Source organism: Caloenas nicobarica, chromosome 4, assembly GCF_036013445.1.
Source record: "Caloenas nicobarica isolate bCalNic1 chromosome 4, bCalNic1.hap1, whole genome shotgun sequence".
Lineage (NCBI taxonomy): Eukaryota > Metazoa > Chordata > Aves > Columbiformes > Columbidae > Caloenas > Caloenas nicobarica.
In genome coordinates this window covers 60,846,970-60,867,733 of record NC_088248.1, presented here as the reverse complement: position 1 = coordinate 60,867,733, position 20,764 = coordinate 60,846,970, and the positions used below count along the sequence as shown (strand labels likewise).

Below are 20,764 nucleotides of genomic sequence, written 5' to 3'. Positions count from 1 at the left end.
CATTGCATAAAGAACACCTCATCTCATTTGTTCTGAACACAGCTCCTGCTCGCTTCATTTGATGCTCCCCACTTCATACACAAACAAGTAGAAATCAATCCCTACACCGATCCTTTCTTTAGCACATGTAATTATGTAGGAATCTAGATGTTCTCTTGCCAGATGAAAGATTGATAGTATAGTTAATCACGAAAAAGTCATTTTGTGCCACCTTAAACATTTCTGAGCTCTTTCCAGCTTTATTACACTTGAAAAATTCTGAGATAAGACCATCAGAACTGAAATAGTATTACACAGACAAGTCACAAATATACACAGTGGGATAACAATGTTCTATTTTGTTTCTGATCGTTTTCCTAGAAATTCCTAACATCTGATCTACCACTTGTACTAAGAACTGAAGATTTCTGGTCAGTTCAGTGCCCATCATCTCATATACAAAGACAAAATTGTCATCATCCCCAAAACAATTTTCATTTTTCTACAGTGTGCTGCTTCTGCCATTTTATTGCCCAATTATTAGTTTCACAAACTTCTTCCAAAATTCTTCACTTTACCCTCATCCTTATAACATCAAGCAACTCAAAACTTGTCAACCCCCTACTCACACTGTTTTACAGGTCATTAAGAAATACATTGTGCATTACAGGTCTCTAAGCCTCTACTCCACTGAGAAAACTAATCATTTATTTCCACATCCACTTCTTATCCTTCAGCATGTTAGCTGTTCATACCAGGATTTTCCATTTTATGCTGACATACTATTTTCATCAAATGCCTTTGGCAAGGGACTGAGAGATGCCTTTTGGAAAAGCATTTATGTCTCATCATATCAGCTGGATCATCCTTGTAAATAATTTGCTGATTCTGAAGAACTCCAAAGGTTTGTGGGGAAGAGCTTCCCATTACAGGCAACGTAAATTTTCCAGAGTACGTCTCTCTCTTTATCCACGTATCCAATGCATTTACTATAAACTCTGCTGATTTGTTTGATGCAAACATCGGACTTTGAACCATGTAGTTCCCCTAAACTCCTGATGCATTTATTAAAAAAGAAAAACAAAAACAAACAAACCCACACGCAACGCAACAATCAGCATTTGCCGCCCTTCCAGTCCTCAAAAAAAAAAAAAAAAAAAAAAAAAAAAAAAAAAAAAAATCAAGCTCATTCTAAACAAGACTTCAGACATTCTTAATTTGAATTTTTCATCCCTGAGTTCTTCTGTGAACTCCCCAGTGCACACCATCTTGTCCTGGAAACTTATTCACTCTGTCAGTTTTTTCCATAACTTCTGCTACAGTCACTTCAATTTCAGACAGGTCCTCTGTTAAATGCATCCTGCAGATCCAACATGTCCAAGCACTTCTTCACTTACACCAATTACACCTTCAGGCTGGATAACTACTTCTGCACTTACAACTGCCACTAGGAGATTTCTTTCCAGCCTACTGCATCTTTCAGATATCCTTTACTATAGCCATAAATGAAACACACACACCTCTCTTTCCTCCGATGCATAAACTTTATTATCTAATGATTACAAGGATTAGTACTTCAAAACACATCATGAATAAGATAAAACTAAAATACAGAAACAGCAGTCTATGAAAGCAGCATCATTTTGACACAACTATATATTATGCTAAGTAGTTTTCCTCTCCAGGTTTCTCAAAGACTGCCTGGAGCCTCTGTGGTTTAGACAAACACACGGCAGGCAATTTTTTGTCTCAAAGCTCTGGCTCTGAGTCACTCTCAGTCTGACACACACAGAATCAAGACAGCTGAACACATTATTTGAAAATCTTTCCATTTCCAGTCTGACAGACGGAAGGTTTGAAAATTCTTGAGGTTAAGATTAAATCAATCAAACGAGGTAACAGTTCTGATGTTAAAAGGAGGAGATCCCACTCTTTCTCCTCCCTGTACAGTCATCCCATGTATTTCTGCAGCTCATCTCAAGTCAATCCCTGGTGCCCACTCCACAAGCGATGAACATTAAACTACATATTCACCCAAGGCACCTTCCAAGAGATTAATTTATATGTCAACCACAAAAGTGTGATCAACACAGTACGCTACACAGTCAGCTAATCCTGGGTGAAGACTGATGACAGGAATGGTAGAAAGGATGAGGAAAAAAGATATGCAAGTATTCTGAGAATTTGCTGCTGTATGTGCCTATAATGTCTACAACATCCACTGGAGTGTTAGCTAAGAAAAAAAACTGCTCTTGTGAAAATACAGTTCCAGAGCCAAACAAATTAAGCTACTTTACAGGAAGAAAAGAAGGAAAACTGCCCCTTGGCTGCAGCTGGGATAACCTAGATGACCAAACAAATGAAACACACACAGTATTTTTTAAAAACAGATGTACAAATCAAGAAAGCACAGTTACTCTTCAGCAATCTACATCTTTCAAGGAATCCATGCATCAAGAAAGGCCCAACATGTAACAGAAAACCAGAATACACATTTGCAAGGCTGGTAAATAGAATAATTATCATAAACAGCATCATCATCTACAACTTGGAATGCCTGCAAAAGTAGTAAAACTTAAATGAAGCATTAAAAATTACATGTCCTAAAGTCTTTGAACCTACTTTCACTTCTACTCAAAGAGAAAAAGGGTTCAACCTAAGTAGTAAGTAATATTTGTAGAAATGGTAGGTATAGGATTTATTCTGCAAATCAAATCTATTCAGAGCAAAGCGTACCTTTATTTCAACATCCTTCCTGGTTTCAGAAATGTATGTGGGAAGAGAAATAATAATATATAAAGAAATGAATGAAGGAGCTTATAAAGATCCTCATCAATAGTTAATGCAAACTGAACATAAGGCATAATCGCAGCAGGAAAAAAAAAAAAGACAGACACCAAAACCACCCCACCACCTCCCTCCCCCCAAAACCAACCAACCAACCCCAAGCAAACAACAACAACAACACACCACACCAAACACAGGCCAACTTCACACCTATGGATAAAAGAAAAAACATGAGATTCAGGAAACATCCAAGTCAACACAAGCGAGCAAAAAACTACACTCTTTGGAAACACAGAAATAATTTGTCAGTTATAACTGACTTCATCTTAGGATTTATTCATTTCCCCTGTACTTTTTCCAGAAAAAAGAAACTATGCAAAATGGAGCAGAAACTAGTTCAAAAGTAGCTAAAACTGACTGGACTAAATTTTAACTAAATAAAAGTTACAGCTCTGTTAAAAAAAAAAAAATGTTTTCTGACATCACCTATAAAACAATAGACCTAAAGTAGAAGCCTTTGAATATCTGTTCACTAGGTAAATTTCTCTCTGGAGTGTGATGTACAAATAATAGTCAGCCTGATTTAGTATTTTCTCTGCAGAAGTTCTAAGTTGCTCAACCATAAAGGTTTAGTACAATAAATGATAGATTTTACAACACTCCATATAACCTAAGACATTTCATCATACTTGAAATTGTTGTAAGTGTAATCTTCAAAAAAAATGCAGTTTAAAACTTGCTATTAATATATTTAGTCTATACATTATTTGAAGTGTTAAGGGATGCGGTATACAAAGACAAAACGCGATAAAGCGTTCACCTCCAAGTAGACATTTTATAGTCACTTTCAGAATTTCTGTGCATTAATGTACAGGGAAATGATGGACTATCATGTGCCACTTAGACACAGAAAATTATTTGTGACCAATAATAATTCTAAGTTACTGGTTTAAGACCATAATTTTTCCTAAGAGGCAAGTAATTCTGAAAATATGCCAACTTTTACATCATTAAGAAGTTCAAAGGCAAAATGGTAGAGAGCTACAGATTTTCACCCCTCCCCATCTTATTCAACTCTTCTTTAACAGGTGACTTTGCAACATGAATGTTGTACCTGGATATTTCGTTGCTTTGTATGTCTTACAAGCTCCACATGAGATTTTATTTTTTTTTAAATTTTTTTAATGATCAACAATACCTGCTTAGAACAAATGCATTTTGCCTGCCCAACCCTTACATAACAGAAAATAAAATGTGGAACTACTGTATGCAAACATTCTCACAGACACAGGAATTAACACCAAAAACTTGGATGAAAAGGCATCTGAAAAGTAGGTTCTAGAAACCATTATGGACAACAGCTCAAGTCAGCTTAAAGCAACACATTTCCCTCTCCTTTGACTGAGCAGAATAGTTATAGCTGCAGAGACAAAGAGATGATCCAAAACAACACACCTCAAGAAAAAAAAACAAAACAAAACAAACACATCCCCTCCTTCCAAAACCATCCCAGCTTTTCACCCATTCCAAGAACATTGTTGCAATGTTCCTCTGTTGAATATAGCTTGGGTCTGAAAGCCCAATTCTGTTTTGCTCCATACAGTGGCAGAATTTGGCAAAACTCTGCAAAAAACCTCAACTCTGGGTCTAACTTATTGGGCATCTTTTGCTAAAGGTCTCGCCAGTTTTAGCACGCAAAATATAACTATGCAGTCGAATGCAAAGTCTGTCCTTTGTACTACAAATAGTTTTACAACAGATACTAAAGGTTATGTAATCATCGTTTTCTCATACTGTGGGGAGGCAGAAATCAAGGTTTGATTTCTTTTTTAAATTAGAACAAGGTCGTAAGCTCTAAGTGAGAAAAGTTTTGTTCAGTGAAACAATTTGGGTTTGTCAGCTTTAAAACCACCATCACTAAGATAAGCAGTCAACTAGACAGGAATTTAGAATGCATCTCCAAACTTCACAAATGAATCATTTCATAGGATACTATTAAAATCTACACATATGCTGACTAACGCTATTACAAAAAAGTCAAAATGGCCTCCAAGAAGCCTGTACAAAGAGCTGGAAGATGGTGTAACTGAATAAAGTCTTTAGCTGAATGCTAAAGACTCACATAGAGAGCCAGGAAGCAGAAAAATAAATCCCATCATTTCATGACAATGGCTGTATACTCTAAGGACTGCGAAAGCAGCCACCAGCAAAAATTGGACCAAAGTAACCATCTGTACAACCAAGAAAAACGCTTTCTGCTAAAAGCTGTGAACATGCAAAAAGAAATACGTTTTTCAAAGTTTATCTTGTAGCAGCTCTGATTTAACAAGGATATAAACCCAGTATTTTTCAACAGTTAGTATTTTGCCTTCTAGTGAGTTGCTAGTGTCAAAGGGAAAGAAATGCAAGTAATAGACCAAGCAGAACATGAACAGCACTTGCTTAAAAGTAACTGAAATGAAAACACTCCACAAGCTACACACAAAGAATTATGAACCCTTCCAAAGCCCCTAACAAAAGGAAATAGTACTTCCCAATTTAACAAAAACATTGTAACTGAGGAAGCTTAACAATTAAACATTTGCAAAATAGAAACTTGCAACTGATAAAATATTTCCTGTGCTATTTCATTATTATGCACATTAAACAATATTAAGATTGTAAAGTAAAACAGAAGTAATGAAATTACAGAATAAAAACTGTGCCAATTTATAATCACTCCATTTTTACCTGGGAATGTGCTAACTTCATATGATGTAATGATGGACTTCTTTTCTACACAATCCCTGCATCATTGAAGCAACAATGCTCACTTTGTGCACTGCTATTCCAAATATTTTTTTCTTGATATTCAGTGCATGACCACGTGCCTTATTTATTGCCTTTCTTTAAGGAAAAAAAACATTCTTAAGGACAGAATTCTTCATTTCCAGTGAAATACAGTACCAATCACTGGAGTATCTCAGTGAATTTTCCATGTAAAAGTACTAAATAAAACTCATCCTAGAAGGACAGAATCGAGGGGCAAAACAGAATGCAAGAATGAGTAGCTGTGTTGCTGAAAATTGTACTACTATCAAAAGAAATTCTTGTGAAATTATAACCTTACCAACCAAATTTCTCTTTCTAGTACTTATCCTAGGTTGGAAAGCCTACCTAAGAGAAAATGAAGAGGACACAGCAACATCTAATTTCTTTCAACACTAACTCTGAGTTGCCATCTCTAAAGCTAATTAAAAGCATTCATAACCTAACCCTTGTGATCATTACATTCTGAGAAGCTTCCTCCAAGTTCCCTCTCCCCTCTTCATAGCTGTAGCATCTGCATTAGTTTAAGAGATAATTGACTTTTTTTCATAGTAACCCTCCTGTCTTACTCACCTCCCTTCTGCTCCCTCCCAAGTTTCCTGCTCCTTATCCACCAGATGTAGACTTTTTAGGATTCTCACGGACTTGCAGTTTAGTGCAAATTTACCGCTCCAACTTCCATACGCACGTGCAAGAGAGTAACTCGCTTCACAGGAAATACTGCACACACACAGATGCCTCTTCTAACTTAAACTGTTACAGCAAATATATTGTGTGTGTCAAATCACACTAGTATTAATTATAGCATATGCTGCCATACCCAGTCTCACATGTATTTACATTTCCTATCAGGTGTACGTGCTCTCTAGAAAGGGCTTTGTCTAGACACATTTTAGCAAGCATTTCTTGTCAACTGTTGGCATACAAAGATATGTTTTCACAAAAATGTATATCCTAATGCTACAGAAGTCAGTTTTCTGATAGTTCAGCTCCCTGAGCTGACTAGGCATAGAGCAAGACAAATGTTAGTACAGCAGCAAGGGAGGGGAAAAAAAAAATCCCACACTCACACAGCAGGAGGCTGGGAGGTGAAGGTACAAACACACCAGATCCAGTTCAGGCTGCAGTTTTACAGGCAGCTGGATGTGGATGTAACTGTAGGAAAGATCCTTCCCCTGCCCTCGCTCCTGGACATCCCTGTCTCAGAAGCAGGAAGAGAGGGTGGAAGGGACTTCCTCTCCAGCACAGAGCTGGAAGGTCAGCTCACTGCAACCCACAGAAACTTTAATGAGCCCATCGACAGGCAATTTTGAGCACTGGTATGAATTCCTGTTAACACCAGAGGCTGTTTTATCCTAAAACAACAGTTCGAGGTATTAGAATCAGTTGTTTGGTATGTCTTACAAGATGCTTTTAGAAATCTGAGCATAACTTGCAAACTCTGATACTAAATTTCAGGGTAAAACCTCTTCTATGACTACATGGGCTAACTAATAGTGAGTTGTGGTATCTGACAGAAATAAGCCTTTATGTTCACCTGCTCAGATGGAAATAGCACATGTAGACAACAGCAGTAGAGTTTTCCCAGACCGAGTTATACCACTACCATTTCCTTATATGATCCATCTTCTCCTACTGGCATCCAGACACTAATACTGCCTTTACTGATTTTGTGGGCAGCTGCTGAATTTCAAAGAATTCTTGCCCATCTCATGCTAAGCCAGTTACACTCATTCTTCAGCACCTTATGTCTTCTGCCTTCATTTCCTCAAAGTCCTTCCTATTTCCCATCTCCATAACCAATACAACCAAAGAAATCCATGCTCTCATCTCAGCTCCCCACCAATTCCAGTAGTTTCTGCCTTTTAATCGAGTCTCCCTGCCTTTCTTCACTCCATATCTAGACATTGACCTCCCTCCCTCTACCTCAAAGCACCATTTTTCCCTAGATTGAACTGACCTAGCCGGGGACACAGATTGTACTCTTAGACAAAGCATTTGAAGACAGCACAGCCCACAGCCACCTAGAAATGTAATGCTGGAGACTTGCCTGGATGAATCCTAGAACACACTGTCCAGTGCAGAAAGAATTGTGGAATTAAGTTGCCTATTTCTTATTTAATCAACCTGCATTTATTATGTTTGTTTTGTTTCTCCCCCCTCAAAAAAACGCTCTTAGTTGGTCTGCCTTGCCAAAAAGGTCAAGTTGCTTCTCCAAAAGCGACAGCTCTGCAGCCCTGCCAAAACTGGCTGACTAGCTTGGATCACACACACCACCAGAGCAACTGCTCAGGGACCAGCAGCTCTGCACAGCCATGCACTGGCACCCTGGCCGCCCGAGGCAGCCGGGAGACGTGCAGGACAGAGGAGACGTGCAGGACAGAGCTGTATGACACCACTGGACATGCCCTGTGCCATTACCGAAGGAGTCGTCACAGCACAGTGATCCACATCAACAGCAACTAATGGATCCAGACTATCCTGCTGTAGCACTCTAAGGGCAGTAAGACAGTTCTCACTGCTAAACAACCAAACAATGAAATCCAAAGGTGAAAATAAAATTCTCACCTATTAACTATGTTAAAGACTAAATGTGTTTAATAGATTATTTAAGATTTTACAAATTAATATTTAGAATTCATGAAGTATCTCATTGAGAAAGTAATTTAAAACAATTTATTATTACTAATGAAAAGAAATGCTCAACTGTTTTTAATCTTAATGGATTATCTACTAATACAAAGAAAGCATTTCAACTGTACAGATTAAAAAATTACAGAGACTATTACGGTGAAAATACAGACTGAATAAGGCAGTAATGACAAAACCATAAACCTGCAACATATCTGGCCCATGCAGAGTACATATGGGAACCATTAAATTCTGAAATATCTAACTTTGCAGCTCCATACTTGTTTTAAATTACAAAAATAACCCTTGAAACATGAACAAACTGCAAGCAAAAAGGAATGAGACACATGCAGTTCATCACTGCAGCACAAATTTTAATTCTATTTCTTTAACTCTTGGCATTAACTTTAAAATTTTAGCATTTTGCAGTTTTGCCAAACTGAAACAAAAACAGGAGTGCTAGCGATCAATAGAAGACAACAATAAAAGAAAAAAAGTATTAGTCCTGAAGACTAAAAAATCTCTCTTCCTGAGGCTGTTGAACACAAAAAGGGCATTGCTCACATGGACATCTTCAAGGGAATAAAGGTATTGGGAAATTCTACACTGATATTGTGGCTTTAAGAATTAAAATACTACTAATAACTTGTCCTCATTACAAAAAATTGAATTTGCTCTCCATTATTTTTCAGAACTTCTCTCTATCCTCCTCCCTTATTTTTAACTCAGAAGTAATCAGTACATAGCTCTCATGCAAAATTTGGGCCCCAGGCTTGTAACAACTGCCTACAGTTACATCTATGGTACAGAAGCCATATTTCTAATTAATTCACATATTTAACCAAAAGTACAATAATCTTATCGTGAAAGGCACCTAAAACAATTTTTAAATGCTTATATAGAAGGATAAAGAAAAAAATCAGTATGCATTGATACAATCTTCATTGTATGAAGACTATTACCAATTACAACCCACCATGCATGTTACATTAAAGCCATTACTGCAACACTGAAAGAAACAAGCAAACACTATTCAAACTTGTCTGGGTATCCCAGTGGATACTTACTAACAAGGTAACATCGATGTCTGCTGAAGTGGAATAGTTACTTAGGTAGAACAAAATATTGCAATTTGGAAGAAAACACCGTTCAAATTGTGACCTCAGAATTTTCTTGCAATGCTCAAATATACACAGAAGTAGTGTCCACAATCATACAAGAATATTGTATGTATTCAATATTCTATAATAACCACCCCACAATAATGAATCAGCATTGGAATAGGGCATACAGCAAAGCATGAATCTGATTTTTAATGTGGATTGCTATCTTTTCAATGAGGTAAAAGACATACACAAAATCTCACAGATGTATACTGAATAGGTCTACTAAAATACAAGCCTAATATAAAATGAAACATCCCTAATGATTTTTAGGAGTCAGATGCCACTGGTAAAAAGGGATGAGCAAGTACTTGCAAATTACGAAACTGTGGATGCAACGATTCTCAAGTATTGTCTCTCTACTGCCTTGTGTTCATGAGTAAAATGTATTTTACATAGCCCGTGTACCGACTGACCAAATAAAATTTTAAGATGAGTTTTAATGGGAGTTATTAGACCTTTGTGTCTTCAAAAAAAATGTTAACACTGACCAAGTTATTAATACCAAGCACTTACAACAGTTTAAAATAGACTATTTTAACAACAACCAAAAAAAAGGAATTAGCTGTCAAGAGTACCTTCAAGTTAGTAATGGAAATGTACTTTAAAAGAAGAGACAAACTTCCACAGAAGACATTTACTATGTCTATACTTCCTGTTTGTCAGTGTTTTGGTAAAGGACACTTTTTTCCAAACACATAATACAGAAAGGCCCAACTAAGCAAAACAAAGGAAATGAAAACAGTTTAGAAAATACCAGATCACACCTCAAAAGAAAGAAAATAAGATTAAAAATCATAACTGTAAATCTCTACATAATATCTATTTGCTTTCTTTTTTAAACTTGAAAAGTCCTTTTTCTGTCAGAAGAAAAAAATTACATAATTACACATAATTCCTGTAATTACAATGTAATCACACACTGTGATACAAGTGACTCCTTGCAATATGAGTGACCTTTTGCTTTGAAACTTTTGGATTTAGGTATTTGTGTTACAAATGGAAAGGCTGTGCAGATGTCTTGCAGGTCAAATAAGTTTGCCTTTCAGCTGCTTAATGGATGTAATTCAACATGATTATTTAGGAGCTGGACAAAAACTGGGACATTTTAAGATGTGTCTCAACAGTAAACCAGTTAAGCATATCTTTGAATAGTTCTGAACAAAAAAACCAGGATAATGCTCTGGCTTGTAAATTCTAACACTTGCAAGTTCAAACATTCATACTCATATGTTCCTACCAGGATACGTGAGTAAGCAAAGTTGTTTGCAGACCAGTAAGGCTCCTGATTCAGATAAACAATTCTTCACTGAATATCTATGCTTTTCTTCTGTTGATTTAGATTCCTATTCCTATAGAATAACCTATGTGTAATGGGTAACTAAAATTCTCAACAAATAACAAGGATTACAACCTCATGGGCTTGTCTTCAGTGGGATTACACATTCTCCTTCAAACAATGATGTAATGGCTAATTATCTAATTTGTTATGACATCATAATTTCAGCTTGCATCAAAGAAATACAACAGCAATGGATTTCTTATCTCAGACTTCTATTACAAGAGTATAATGCATTTTTTACTTACGTGTGAATCATAGCAATGGCCTCAGTATCTACTGAAATACAGAACACGTCAGACAAAGCATGGAGTTACATTCACCCAGTTATGTTATCTTCACATCAAAAGCATCTCATCCGGCTGGTTAAACTACAAAGGTCAAAGCCATCTATGGCGTTCATGTAGATACACCCTTCATTTACATCCCAATCAGTTTTTATTACATAAAACTATGAAAAAGTCCTTTTCTTAACTACAACTAATTTGAATTCATCTTGTAACCTGACCTAACTGCTCAGTAAAGCACCAGTTAATTCTACCTGGATCTCCATTTACAGTACCCCCAGAAATCCTAAACATTACTTATTCTCCCACAGACATCTCTCTATAGTTTAACACTCCTCTTCCAGTGTTTGCTTTCCTTCCTCAATCATTAAACAAATTTACTTTGTCTCCTATCAATTGAAAACAAATTAGGATTTTTTTTTTCTGAATAGTAACTAAAGATTCTACTACTGACCTAAATTACCAGGACAACAAAATGTTTTGTGGCAAACAAAAGCCAAGGCATTTCATAAATTAAGTGACCTTGTCCAACTTATCATTAGCATTGTTAACCACTAACCACAATGGTGTGCAAGAATGATAGAACCTGGCCAGCATCCTCAGATGCTACTAATTCATCCTAATTTCCACTGTTTCTCTTATTTCCTCACTTTTTAGACACTTTTGTGCTCAAAAATATTTCACTGGAAAAAAAAAAAAGCCACAACTGTAAATGCTAAATACACAGCAGCTGATGTACTCAAAGCTAAGAGTTAGATCAGCAATAAGGACTGAATCAGGATTTCCAAAATGAATACAATCACTTAATTTGAGACATTCCTAGGTCACTCAAGAACCAAAAAGTTTTGTAAAACTACAAACTACTCATATTTAAAATTGGTTTGTGCAAAATAAGAGCCAACATAAAATAAACTGAATTAAAATGTAGCTCATCTACACAACAGTGATCTATTTTCAGCTATTTATCTCTGCAGTGATCCACTAATCCAAAAAGCTGTAATAGAACTAGTACTTATCTTAATAGAAGAATCCCGCAAGAATCAAGATTCAAGATAACTCGGGGTAGTTTGACGCTAATCAGACAGCCTTCCACTATCCACCAAATGTTGCAATTCTAAGCATCAGCTTGGAAGAAAAAGTAACTTTTGGCAAAAGATTAGATAATGATTAACCCAGGCACTACTCATCAACATGTTAGTGAAATGGCACTTGGCAACACACCTCATAAATCAACAAAACTTTATAACCAGGTTAACGCAGATCCAGTAACCAAAAAAAACCCCTATAACCCACAAAAACCACACACACTAAACAACCCACGCAAGATACAGAAGCCACACCTTTAAGAGTCAACAAACTTAAAAGATCCTGAATCACAACAGTTATTGTGTCCACTCTGAGAAAAAGCAGGAGCATTGGTTTAATACTCTTTGTCTTATATTTAAGTAAAATTTCAAAGTGTGCATTCATATTAATTGTATCAACACCATTATGATACTTGCTGCAAATAACATTTAAAGAAATCACATTGTTTCTTGCTGTGTCTATTAAAAAGTTTAAAGAGGAAAAATAAATGTTTTGGAAGTTACCATGAACTTCAAAGGTCAGTTAAAAATGAAAGCAACTAATTAGCGTATGTAGATATGCTCTAGATACACTCTAGATAATTAAGGAGTATGAAAATCAAGATGAAAGATGAATCATTCTTCCGAATTCTTCTGTCACTGCAGTTATGAACAAAGGTCCGTCCACAGCCAGGCTACTGTGTTTGATATCTGCTTGTCTTTCACAGCAGAGCTGTGACTCCAAGTTTTCTGAGCCAAAAGGCTCCCACAGTCAATTTTGGCATATCAACCATACGAACATATACTTTTATCAAAATGTTAATGGATAATGCTATATTTTTAACAGATAACCAGCTGCAAAGCCTTTGAGGCTCACAAAGGCTAAAATGAATTTGTTGATCAAACAGCTGTCACCTTCTACCTTTTGCTTTCTTTTCTATTTCAGAACCTTCACGTATGAGTATTTCTGGTTACTTCTCACAGGTCATTTAGACCTGTTCTCTGAACCCTTACAGATTGCCAAGGAAGAACAACTACTTTATTCTTAATCATCTCCCCTTTTTTTTTTTTTGCTTTCCCTTTTCTCATAGCTCCACATCCATGAATCTGCCATTGACTGCGTCCACATCTCACTAACACTTCCTGAAGGAAGCTCTTCCTTGGTGTTTCAGTGCTGTCGAAGTTCACAAAAGCAACAGTCAGACTATTCTCTTGACAGAACCATACATATCCTGGGATTATTCATCTCGGAATATAGATAAATCTTTCAAACCTTTGATTTCCAGTTAAGTACGTAAATATCTTAAGTTAGACCCCATAATTCAGTTTCTTTTCATTGATTTTCTCGCATACTGTGTGGTTGCACTTGAGCCTTCCCACAGTAGCACAGGCACTTTATGGCTCTCCAAAGGACAAGGTCCCACTTTTAGGGCCGTCCACTGATGAAATCCAGTGCTCCTGACGTCCCTGCCCATGGCCGGGCAATTGGACTTGGGGATCTCTAAAGGTCCCTTTCAACCCAAATCATCCTATGAACTTCTTTGCTAGACTGACCAGTTAATGTCTCAGGAAGAAAAACCACATGCAAATCCTTTCTTTGCATGTGCACACTCATGTCTAAGTAAACAGCAACATATTTCTTACTTTGGAATAAGTTGCACATCCTGTTTGAAACTTGTTTTTCAAATGGATGAGCTAGAATTAACTCCACATAAAAACAGCACGCCTACTGCTACGTGGAAGTAAACTGACCTTTTTTCCAAAGAGGAAACAAAATAAATCCCTTTGGCTGGTTTTATTGTGAGCCATAATGAACAAGTTGCTGTTTGCTACCACTAAACTTCAGGCCCAGCTAGCCTACCACACAGTGAGCAGCTCACGCTCTCTGTTAGTGCTCAGTTGTTAAAACTACCTCAGAGCGCGGTACTCCAAAGCTGAGTTTCTCCTGAGATTTAAAAAAAAGAAAAAAAAAAAAAAGTACATTTAGAGAAGTTTAAAAAACAAAGTGCAACTGCTTCTAATAAAGAAATATCTAAGCTTTCCTGAACGGTTTGATGGAGAGCAGCCCCAAAAGGGAAGCAGCAGCAAGGGCTGTGCGGGGACGTTGCTCCGTGGGGCGGGCGGCGAGGGGGGTGCACAGAGCGGGACCGTCCCGCACGGCCCCCGCCCGCCGCTGAGTAACGGGACGCTCCCCCCCCCCTAAAATCAGCATCCTGGGAAGCTAAAGGAACACGCGAAAAGCATAACCAGAAAAACCCCCACGGTCCCAAGGGCTTTCCCCGGCAGCAGAGGGGGGTCAACCGCGCGTCCCCCCGCCACCGGCTGACCCCATTTTACCTCAGGCCGCCGCTCCCTCCCCCACCCCGTCCACGTCGCAGCAAGGCCGCCCACCTCCCACCCGGGGACGGTACTCACAGGGTGACCGTCCGGTTGGGCAGCGCCTCGGGAGGCAGGACCTGAGCGAGCTCCAGGTTGCTGCAAACTACCTTCACCTCCACCGGTGTGCCGGCCGCCGCTGCTTTGCCGGCGCTCTTGGGGCGACTGTCGTACTTGCAGCCCGGGGGCAGCGCGGCGCCGCCGCCGCCCCCCAGCACCGTCAGGAGCAGGAGCGCGGGCAGGAGCCCCGCCGGGCGGCGGCGGCGCGGCGGGCGGCAGGGAGCTCTGCGGCCCGGGGGCAGCATGGCGGGGCTGTGCAGGGCCCCGCTCCGCTCCTCCCGCAGACGGCGGGGACGGACGGGGTCGGCTGGGCCGGGAGGGAGATGAGCGAGCGCAGAGGGCTCGCCCTTCGCCCCGGCCTAGCTCCGCGGGGGCGGCGCCAGGCGCGGCCGCAGCACTACCGCCATGTGGTGCCGGTGGGCTGCGGGCGGGCAGGAGCCGCGGCCGCCACAGCTGCCCTCGCCTTTGTGTCGGGGCCGGGCGGGCTCCGCGCAGCGGTAGCAGCGCCGCCTTCCGCCGGTGCCGGAGCCCCGCGGCTGCGAGCGCGCCCGCCGGGCCTCGGCCCCACTGCGCAAGCGCCGCGGTTGAGGCTGCGGCCACGGCGCCTGCGCGGGTGAGGGGCCGCGGTGGGGGGGTGCTGCTGCCGGCGGAGCGGGGAGCGCCTCTGAGGGGAAGAAGCACTCGCCCCATGGGGAGCCCCGGGCCGAGTCGTCGGCAGTGTTGGGCCTGCCCGCGGTCCCGCCGTCTCCCCGCAGTCGTCGGCGCTTTCCTCCGCGGCCTCCTCCAGCGGGAGCTCTTCGCCCAGGCCCGAGCCCCTTCCCCAGTGGCCGGCGTCTTTGGGTCCCCCAGCATTCTGTAGAGTCCCATTGACGCTCCGTGGGCCCTGTCGGGACAGGGTGGAGCGGTGTGGTTTCCCTCTCCTCTGCTTCCGTCCCTTGCCTGCTGCCCCCAGCTCCAAATCCTTGGTCTTGCAGGAGGGGCTGTTGCCATTCATGCCTCATGGAGATGGGATAATCCCGTGCCTAAGTGCTGAATGGTTTTCAGCACTCTGATGCTAGGGATCTTGTGCTTGTAATTAATTTGTCCTGAAATCATCCCTGTAAAATGAGGTAACTCTGTTATTCCCACTTCACAGCCAAAGAGCCAAAGGGTGGGAAAAGTTACTTCAGTATCACCAATCTCAAATATTAAAAAAAAAAAAAAATAACCCCAAACAAACAAACAACCCCCCCCCCCAAAAAAAAAAAAAAAAAAAAAAACCCAACCAACCAACCAAATAGAAAACAACAAAAAAACCCCCAAAAAACCCCAAAACAACCCACACCTACCCACAATGTGTCATTTCATTGCACGCTCGGAACTGCTCTTCTGGGTATAGATAGGTCATGTTCTCACATTTCTCTGCAGCCAGCAATGCCTTTGTGCCAATGACAACAGAAATTCTCAATACATTCTTTGCCTCCAGTAGGTGTGAGGATAATAACTGTTACCTAACTTGCAATCAAATTGCAAAATCTGTCAGCACCTACTTTAAGAATTTTAAGAGAGACTTTGCAGAACGCATAGGAAGTTCTGGTCCTTAAGCAAGAACTCACAATGGCCCATCCTTGCAGAAGAGCTCTGGCAAATAACACCCTGCAAAATACCAGTTGCTACAGAGAAATGCAGTTTTAGGCATTGGCAATAACAGCTGCCAATGAGTCTTACAAAGTCTTTAACCTAAAGTGTCCTTGAATAATGTTGAACACTCAGGTTCTGACCGTTTTAAATGTAACCTGACGAAAGATACGGGCAAGCAATAGGAACTGTGGTTTGGGGCAAATGGAACAAGGTTACACTAATAACATCACAATTACCTGGGCATGTTGTAGATACTCTATACCCACCATAGTGTTTCTGATTTTCAATTGTATGGCCTCTTACAAACAAAGATGGAACCTGAAATTGTTGATAAGAAAGCAAAGAGGACACAGGTCCTTGAACTTTAATGTTAGGTTTGCATGCCACTGAGTCACACAGCAGGACTAACCTGATCTGAGTGAGATGCAAGGCCACTATTGAGCTAAATTAGGTGAGGACACGAAATACAAAGTTGATGATGCCTTTGTTCTCCTATGCTGCTGTTGTGACAACTGTAAGAGGAGATCCAATTAGCATAAAACCAGTGTAAAGTAAATTCCTCCATTTTGTGTTTTGTTTTAAACAAATTAAAACAGCAGAGTGAATTTGTGTTGGATCAGCATTTTATGTCATAGACCTTCATAATTTTTGATCTGGCACCAGGAGTTTTAAAACTGGATTAATTATATCAAACCACAGCCCAAGATACTTTTTCCATCGAATGTAGTGCTGAGTTAAACGGTTCTTCCTGTAACCTTCAGCTGTGTCAATACCATGGTCTAATTCACTGCATAGCTACACAAAAAGATTGTACTGGTTTAAGGATCAACATGGAGACAGGACATACACCTGCCTCTTTTGGCAGTGAAACCAGTTTATGCCAGTTTAAACCATTGATCCCATGAGAATTTTGGGTTGGTGTCACCACAGTTTGAGCATAGCTAATCAAGGTTGCACTTTAGTGCTACTTAAGGATACAGTCCCATGTTTTTCTGAAGCTGCTTGCTCCTCTCCCTTGTCTTGCATGTGTGGTAACGCATATATTTTGACCTCATTAGTCTCCAGTTGTATCAATGAGATGATCCACATGGTCACATGATCTAAAGATGATGATCAAGGTGGTGAACTGTTGCTTTTGGTCACTAATCATAGAGCATCTTAACTCTCGGTTTTCCCATAATCATGGAGTGACAAATTTCTTGCCACTGCTTTTCATCTTAGTGTCACATCCAATTCCTTTCCTTCTAATTTGTAGATTCAAGTATGTTACTTGCCCTTGATGTTTCTGAACTCTCCGCTCTGTTCTGTCCGCTCCACTGAGACCAACCTTGCTAAGATCTCTAACTATGGATCCCAGTTGCAAAGCTCCTACAATTTTAAATGATGTTTCTGTTTAAACTGCTACTATTGAAACCCTGAAGTATTGTTCTCTGTTGATTTATATTCTCTTAGTTTGTCTGTTTCTGCAGTGAATCTAATTTCAGGGCATTTTTTTCCTCACCTATTTTCGAAAACCTTAAAGGCTTCAAGCAAGAGGCTCTTCTTGAAGGCTTATGCTTTTACCCTCATCTTTCCTCTTTCATGCAAATTACTGCAACTTCCATTCTGTGACAAAGATCTGAAAATATATTTTCTTACATTGACTTAGGAAAGCTCTTAATCCAAAACACATGTCCCACATGGGTCACTTATATTTCATGTGTGTTTTGTGTTGTCGGTTGGGTTTTTGGGGGGGAGAAGTTGTGTTTGTTTGTTTGTTTGTTTTTTAACTGTGATATACCTTATTGTAGTTGTGGTGGTCTAAGGATATGAGGATAAAGTTACATTGTATGGCTGCTTCAAAAACCAGAAAGTCATGTTCCTCACAGCTTTCCAATAACCCCTCTACCTTTAGGTTATACGCCCTCACTCTTGCTCTACCTGTAGTAGTCATCTGACTGTTCAATAAACCAATTAAACTCAACAACTAAGCTAACCTTTTTTTGAGTTTAGCTTTCTGCCAGGTTATTGAGTTGAATCAACTCAGGAAAGGGTTAAAAACATACCAGACCTGGAGGAAGGAAAGGACAGGATTGAAGGGAGTGGAAGCCCCCAGCTAGGCAGCAAAGCAAGCCACCACATGTAACTTTAAAAAAGGCAAGATTTGTAGAGGAAGGAAATATCTTTTATTATAGTAGCTGGTATAGCTGCAAAAAAAAGGATGCAAGCTGTTCCCTAAACTTACTGACTATAACTGGGGTAGCAGCTACTCTAAAATGTTATGACTCTTTGCAATTTTTATCTTTTTCTGAATTGAAAAACCCAAACTTTCTTTCTCTCGATCCCCTTATTCACTGTCAGTGTCGGTAATCTTGTTGGTGCTGGTAATGCTCTGCTTGAGGTGAGGCACGTAACTTGAACTTATTCGAATGTGCTTTGCTTCTAGATTTTGAATAAGCATACTTTGTCCTTTTCTGGTTTTTCCCTTCATAAAATTTGCCACTAGTACATTCCATTTTGAAAATTAATTTTTCCTCTCTTCTTTCTAGTCTACTCATTACTTGTATCCAAGATATTGAGAAGAAGGGTGTGGGAAACAGGGGAGGGCAAAGGAATTCTTATCAGTGTTTATGTGTAAACAAAGGTAGCTTTGGCAGCACTTCAAATCCTTCATAAGTCCTCAGGATAGAGAGATAAATAGGAGCTTTTAAGTGATTTTTGCCTATTTTTCATTCTGATTCTTTGCTTACTCCTGTCCTTTGCTTTCATCAGTTCAAGTTTCACATCCCTGGACATTTTTCTGGGCTATCATCACCTTCACTGAAATGATTACTCTCTAATTCTCCTCTCACGGGACTCCCATGCTGCCACCACTCTCATATCTTCTCCTTTTTCTTCTGACTGCCACAGAGTCTTCTACCTACCACATTTCATCTCTTCCCCTTAATGGATTTTGACATTATCAGTTATGGGTTTTTTGCTACAGCAATTGTCAAGGAAGAGGAAGCATTTGGTTGCCCTCAGCTATGTCTGCAATACTGTGGTTATTTGCTATTCCAGGTACAGGGAGGTGGTGATAACTGCTGGCACATGCTGGCTTGCTGTTGGTAACCACTAAATCCAACCAGGCACAGTCACCTTTCTACAGTAACTACTTCTTACACAGCCACAGATTGTAGTATTATATCCCTACCTCTGTCAGACAGTGTGAGTTATCCCAAGCTCTGCTGTTCCTTATGACAAACACAGGTATTCCCAGATGTGTAGCTGATGTTTGTCATGTTGGACATCCTCCATTTATTCTCAGACACAGAGATATTTTCTGCGAGCCCCTCTCCCCAGTTTACTACAGTCAAGGGTCAGGGATCTTCTATGTCAGCAGCATAAATGGGGGAAATACAATTTTTAGATTCAGCTGGGAATCTGAGGAGAAACACTATTTCCCTTTACCTGGCTGTTCCTTTAGGTAGACGTATTTCAAAAATGCTTTGGCAGAACACCAACCATTAGTTGGCTTAGTTTGTGTACTTCTTATGGAAAAGTTTTTGGAAATTCTTAAAAGGAGAATGCTCTCAAAGCTATTTATTTAGAAGTCTCTGGTTTTGGTTATCAATAAATGCCAAATTAAGCCAGAATTAGATACTGAGGTTTAGTATATCAAAACCTGAAATATCACCAAATGCACTTCTGCAGAAAGAACAGTCAGACCCTGAAGATTTTCATGCTTGATTTTCATTATTTTCTTTGCCATGAGTGAAGGGGGGAAAAAAAAACATACCATGCGGATTCAGCAGACTCGTACAGGGATCTCACTCCTCTTTTGCTGTTCTAGTCTGTAATTGTAGATGGAACACTGACTTTGAAATACAGTCTCATCACTAAATTTTAGAAAACTATGTACTCAGCTCAAAAATGTGTGAAATACGTTGTGCAAGGTCTCTTTTTGACATGCAATCCCATCACAACTTTTTCAGTATTTGGCCTCCAAATAATTGTGTCATGTAATTTTGAAATCTCTTTGCTTTCTTTGTATCTGATGTGGATTTTCAGCAAAATAAGGAAGGAGTAAACGTATTTTTCATAAAACCTTGCATTAAAAATTTTGTTAAAATATGTAACTGTCATTTTAGCCCCTTCTGAAAAGGTTGCCATCAGGTGCATTACTTAGCATTAATAAACTTACAGGCTTCCAAGCAATAATCTACTAATAAAAGTAGAAATAAAATCGTTTTTCTTCTATTCCTTGTTACACTTTTTTAAATAATAGATGTTATAGTGTAAGTCGAATCCAAACACACAGAGCTGTGGGGAAAAATTCATAGGGAAAACAGAAGCTGAACTACTTGATTACTAACACATCAGTGCTTACAGCTGAAAAGAAGATGGTATTCCAAGATGGTAGTGATTACGGCTAGCTAGATAGATGAGGATTTGCACTGTTGTGTGAACAATGGATATGAAAGAAAAGCTGTCTGATGCTTAAGCAATTCAAATGGTTCAGAAGTTAAACTTCCATAACATGAATACTTTGAAGAATTCCCTTCACTCCCAAATCTTATCACCTCAGATTTTACAGAACATTAACTCTAGAAAAGTCTCGATTTTATTGGCTGCGTAATGGCGCCTGAAGCAAGAGATTCTCTTTCTCTTCCCTGCACAGAGCCTCGAACT

The 20,764-nt window shown here is 39.7% G+C and overlaps 1 protein-coding gene across 2 annotated transcripts in view; it reads right to left on the bottom strand.

Moving 5' to 3' along the window:
• The window catches only part of ADGRA3 (adhesion G protein-coupled receptor A3), a 57,965-nt gene extending 42,088 nt beyond the window's left edge, over positions 1–15,877 (bottom strand). Inside the window, exons 1-2 of one of the 2 annotated variants that reach the window (XM_065633409.1) lie at positions 15,823–15,877; positions 10,956–10,986 (exon numbers count right to left, since the gene is read on the bottom strand). In XM_065633409.1, the coding sequence (XP_065489481.1) occupies positions 10,956–10,966 (11 nt within the window). In that variant the 5' untranslated portion in view covers positions 10,967–10,986; positions 15,823–15,877. Of the gene's footprint in view, positions 1–10,955; positions 10,987–14,473; positions 14,835–15,822 lie in introns of those variants that run through there. The other variant, XM_065633410.1, reaches the window with a different exon arrangement.
• Between the last annotated feature and the right edge of the window lie 4,887 nt (positions 15,878–20,764).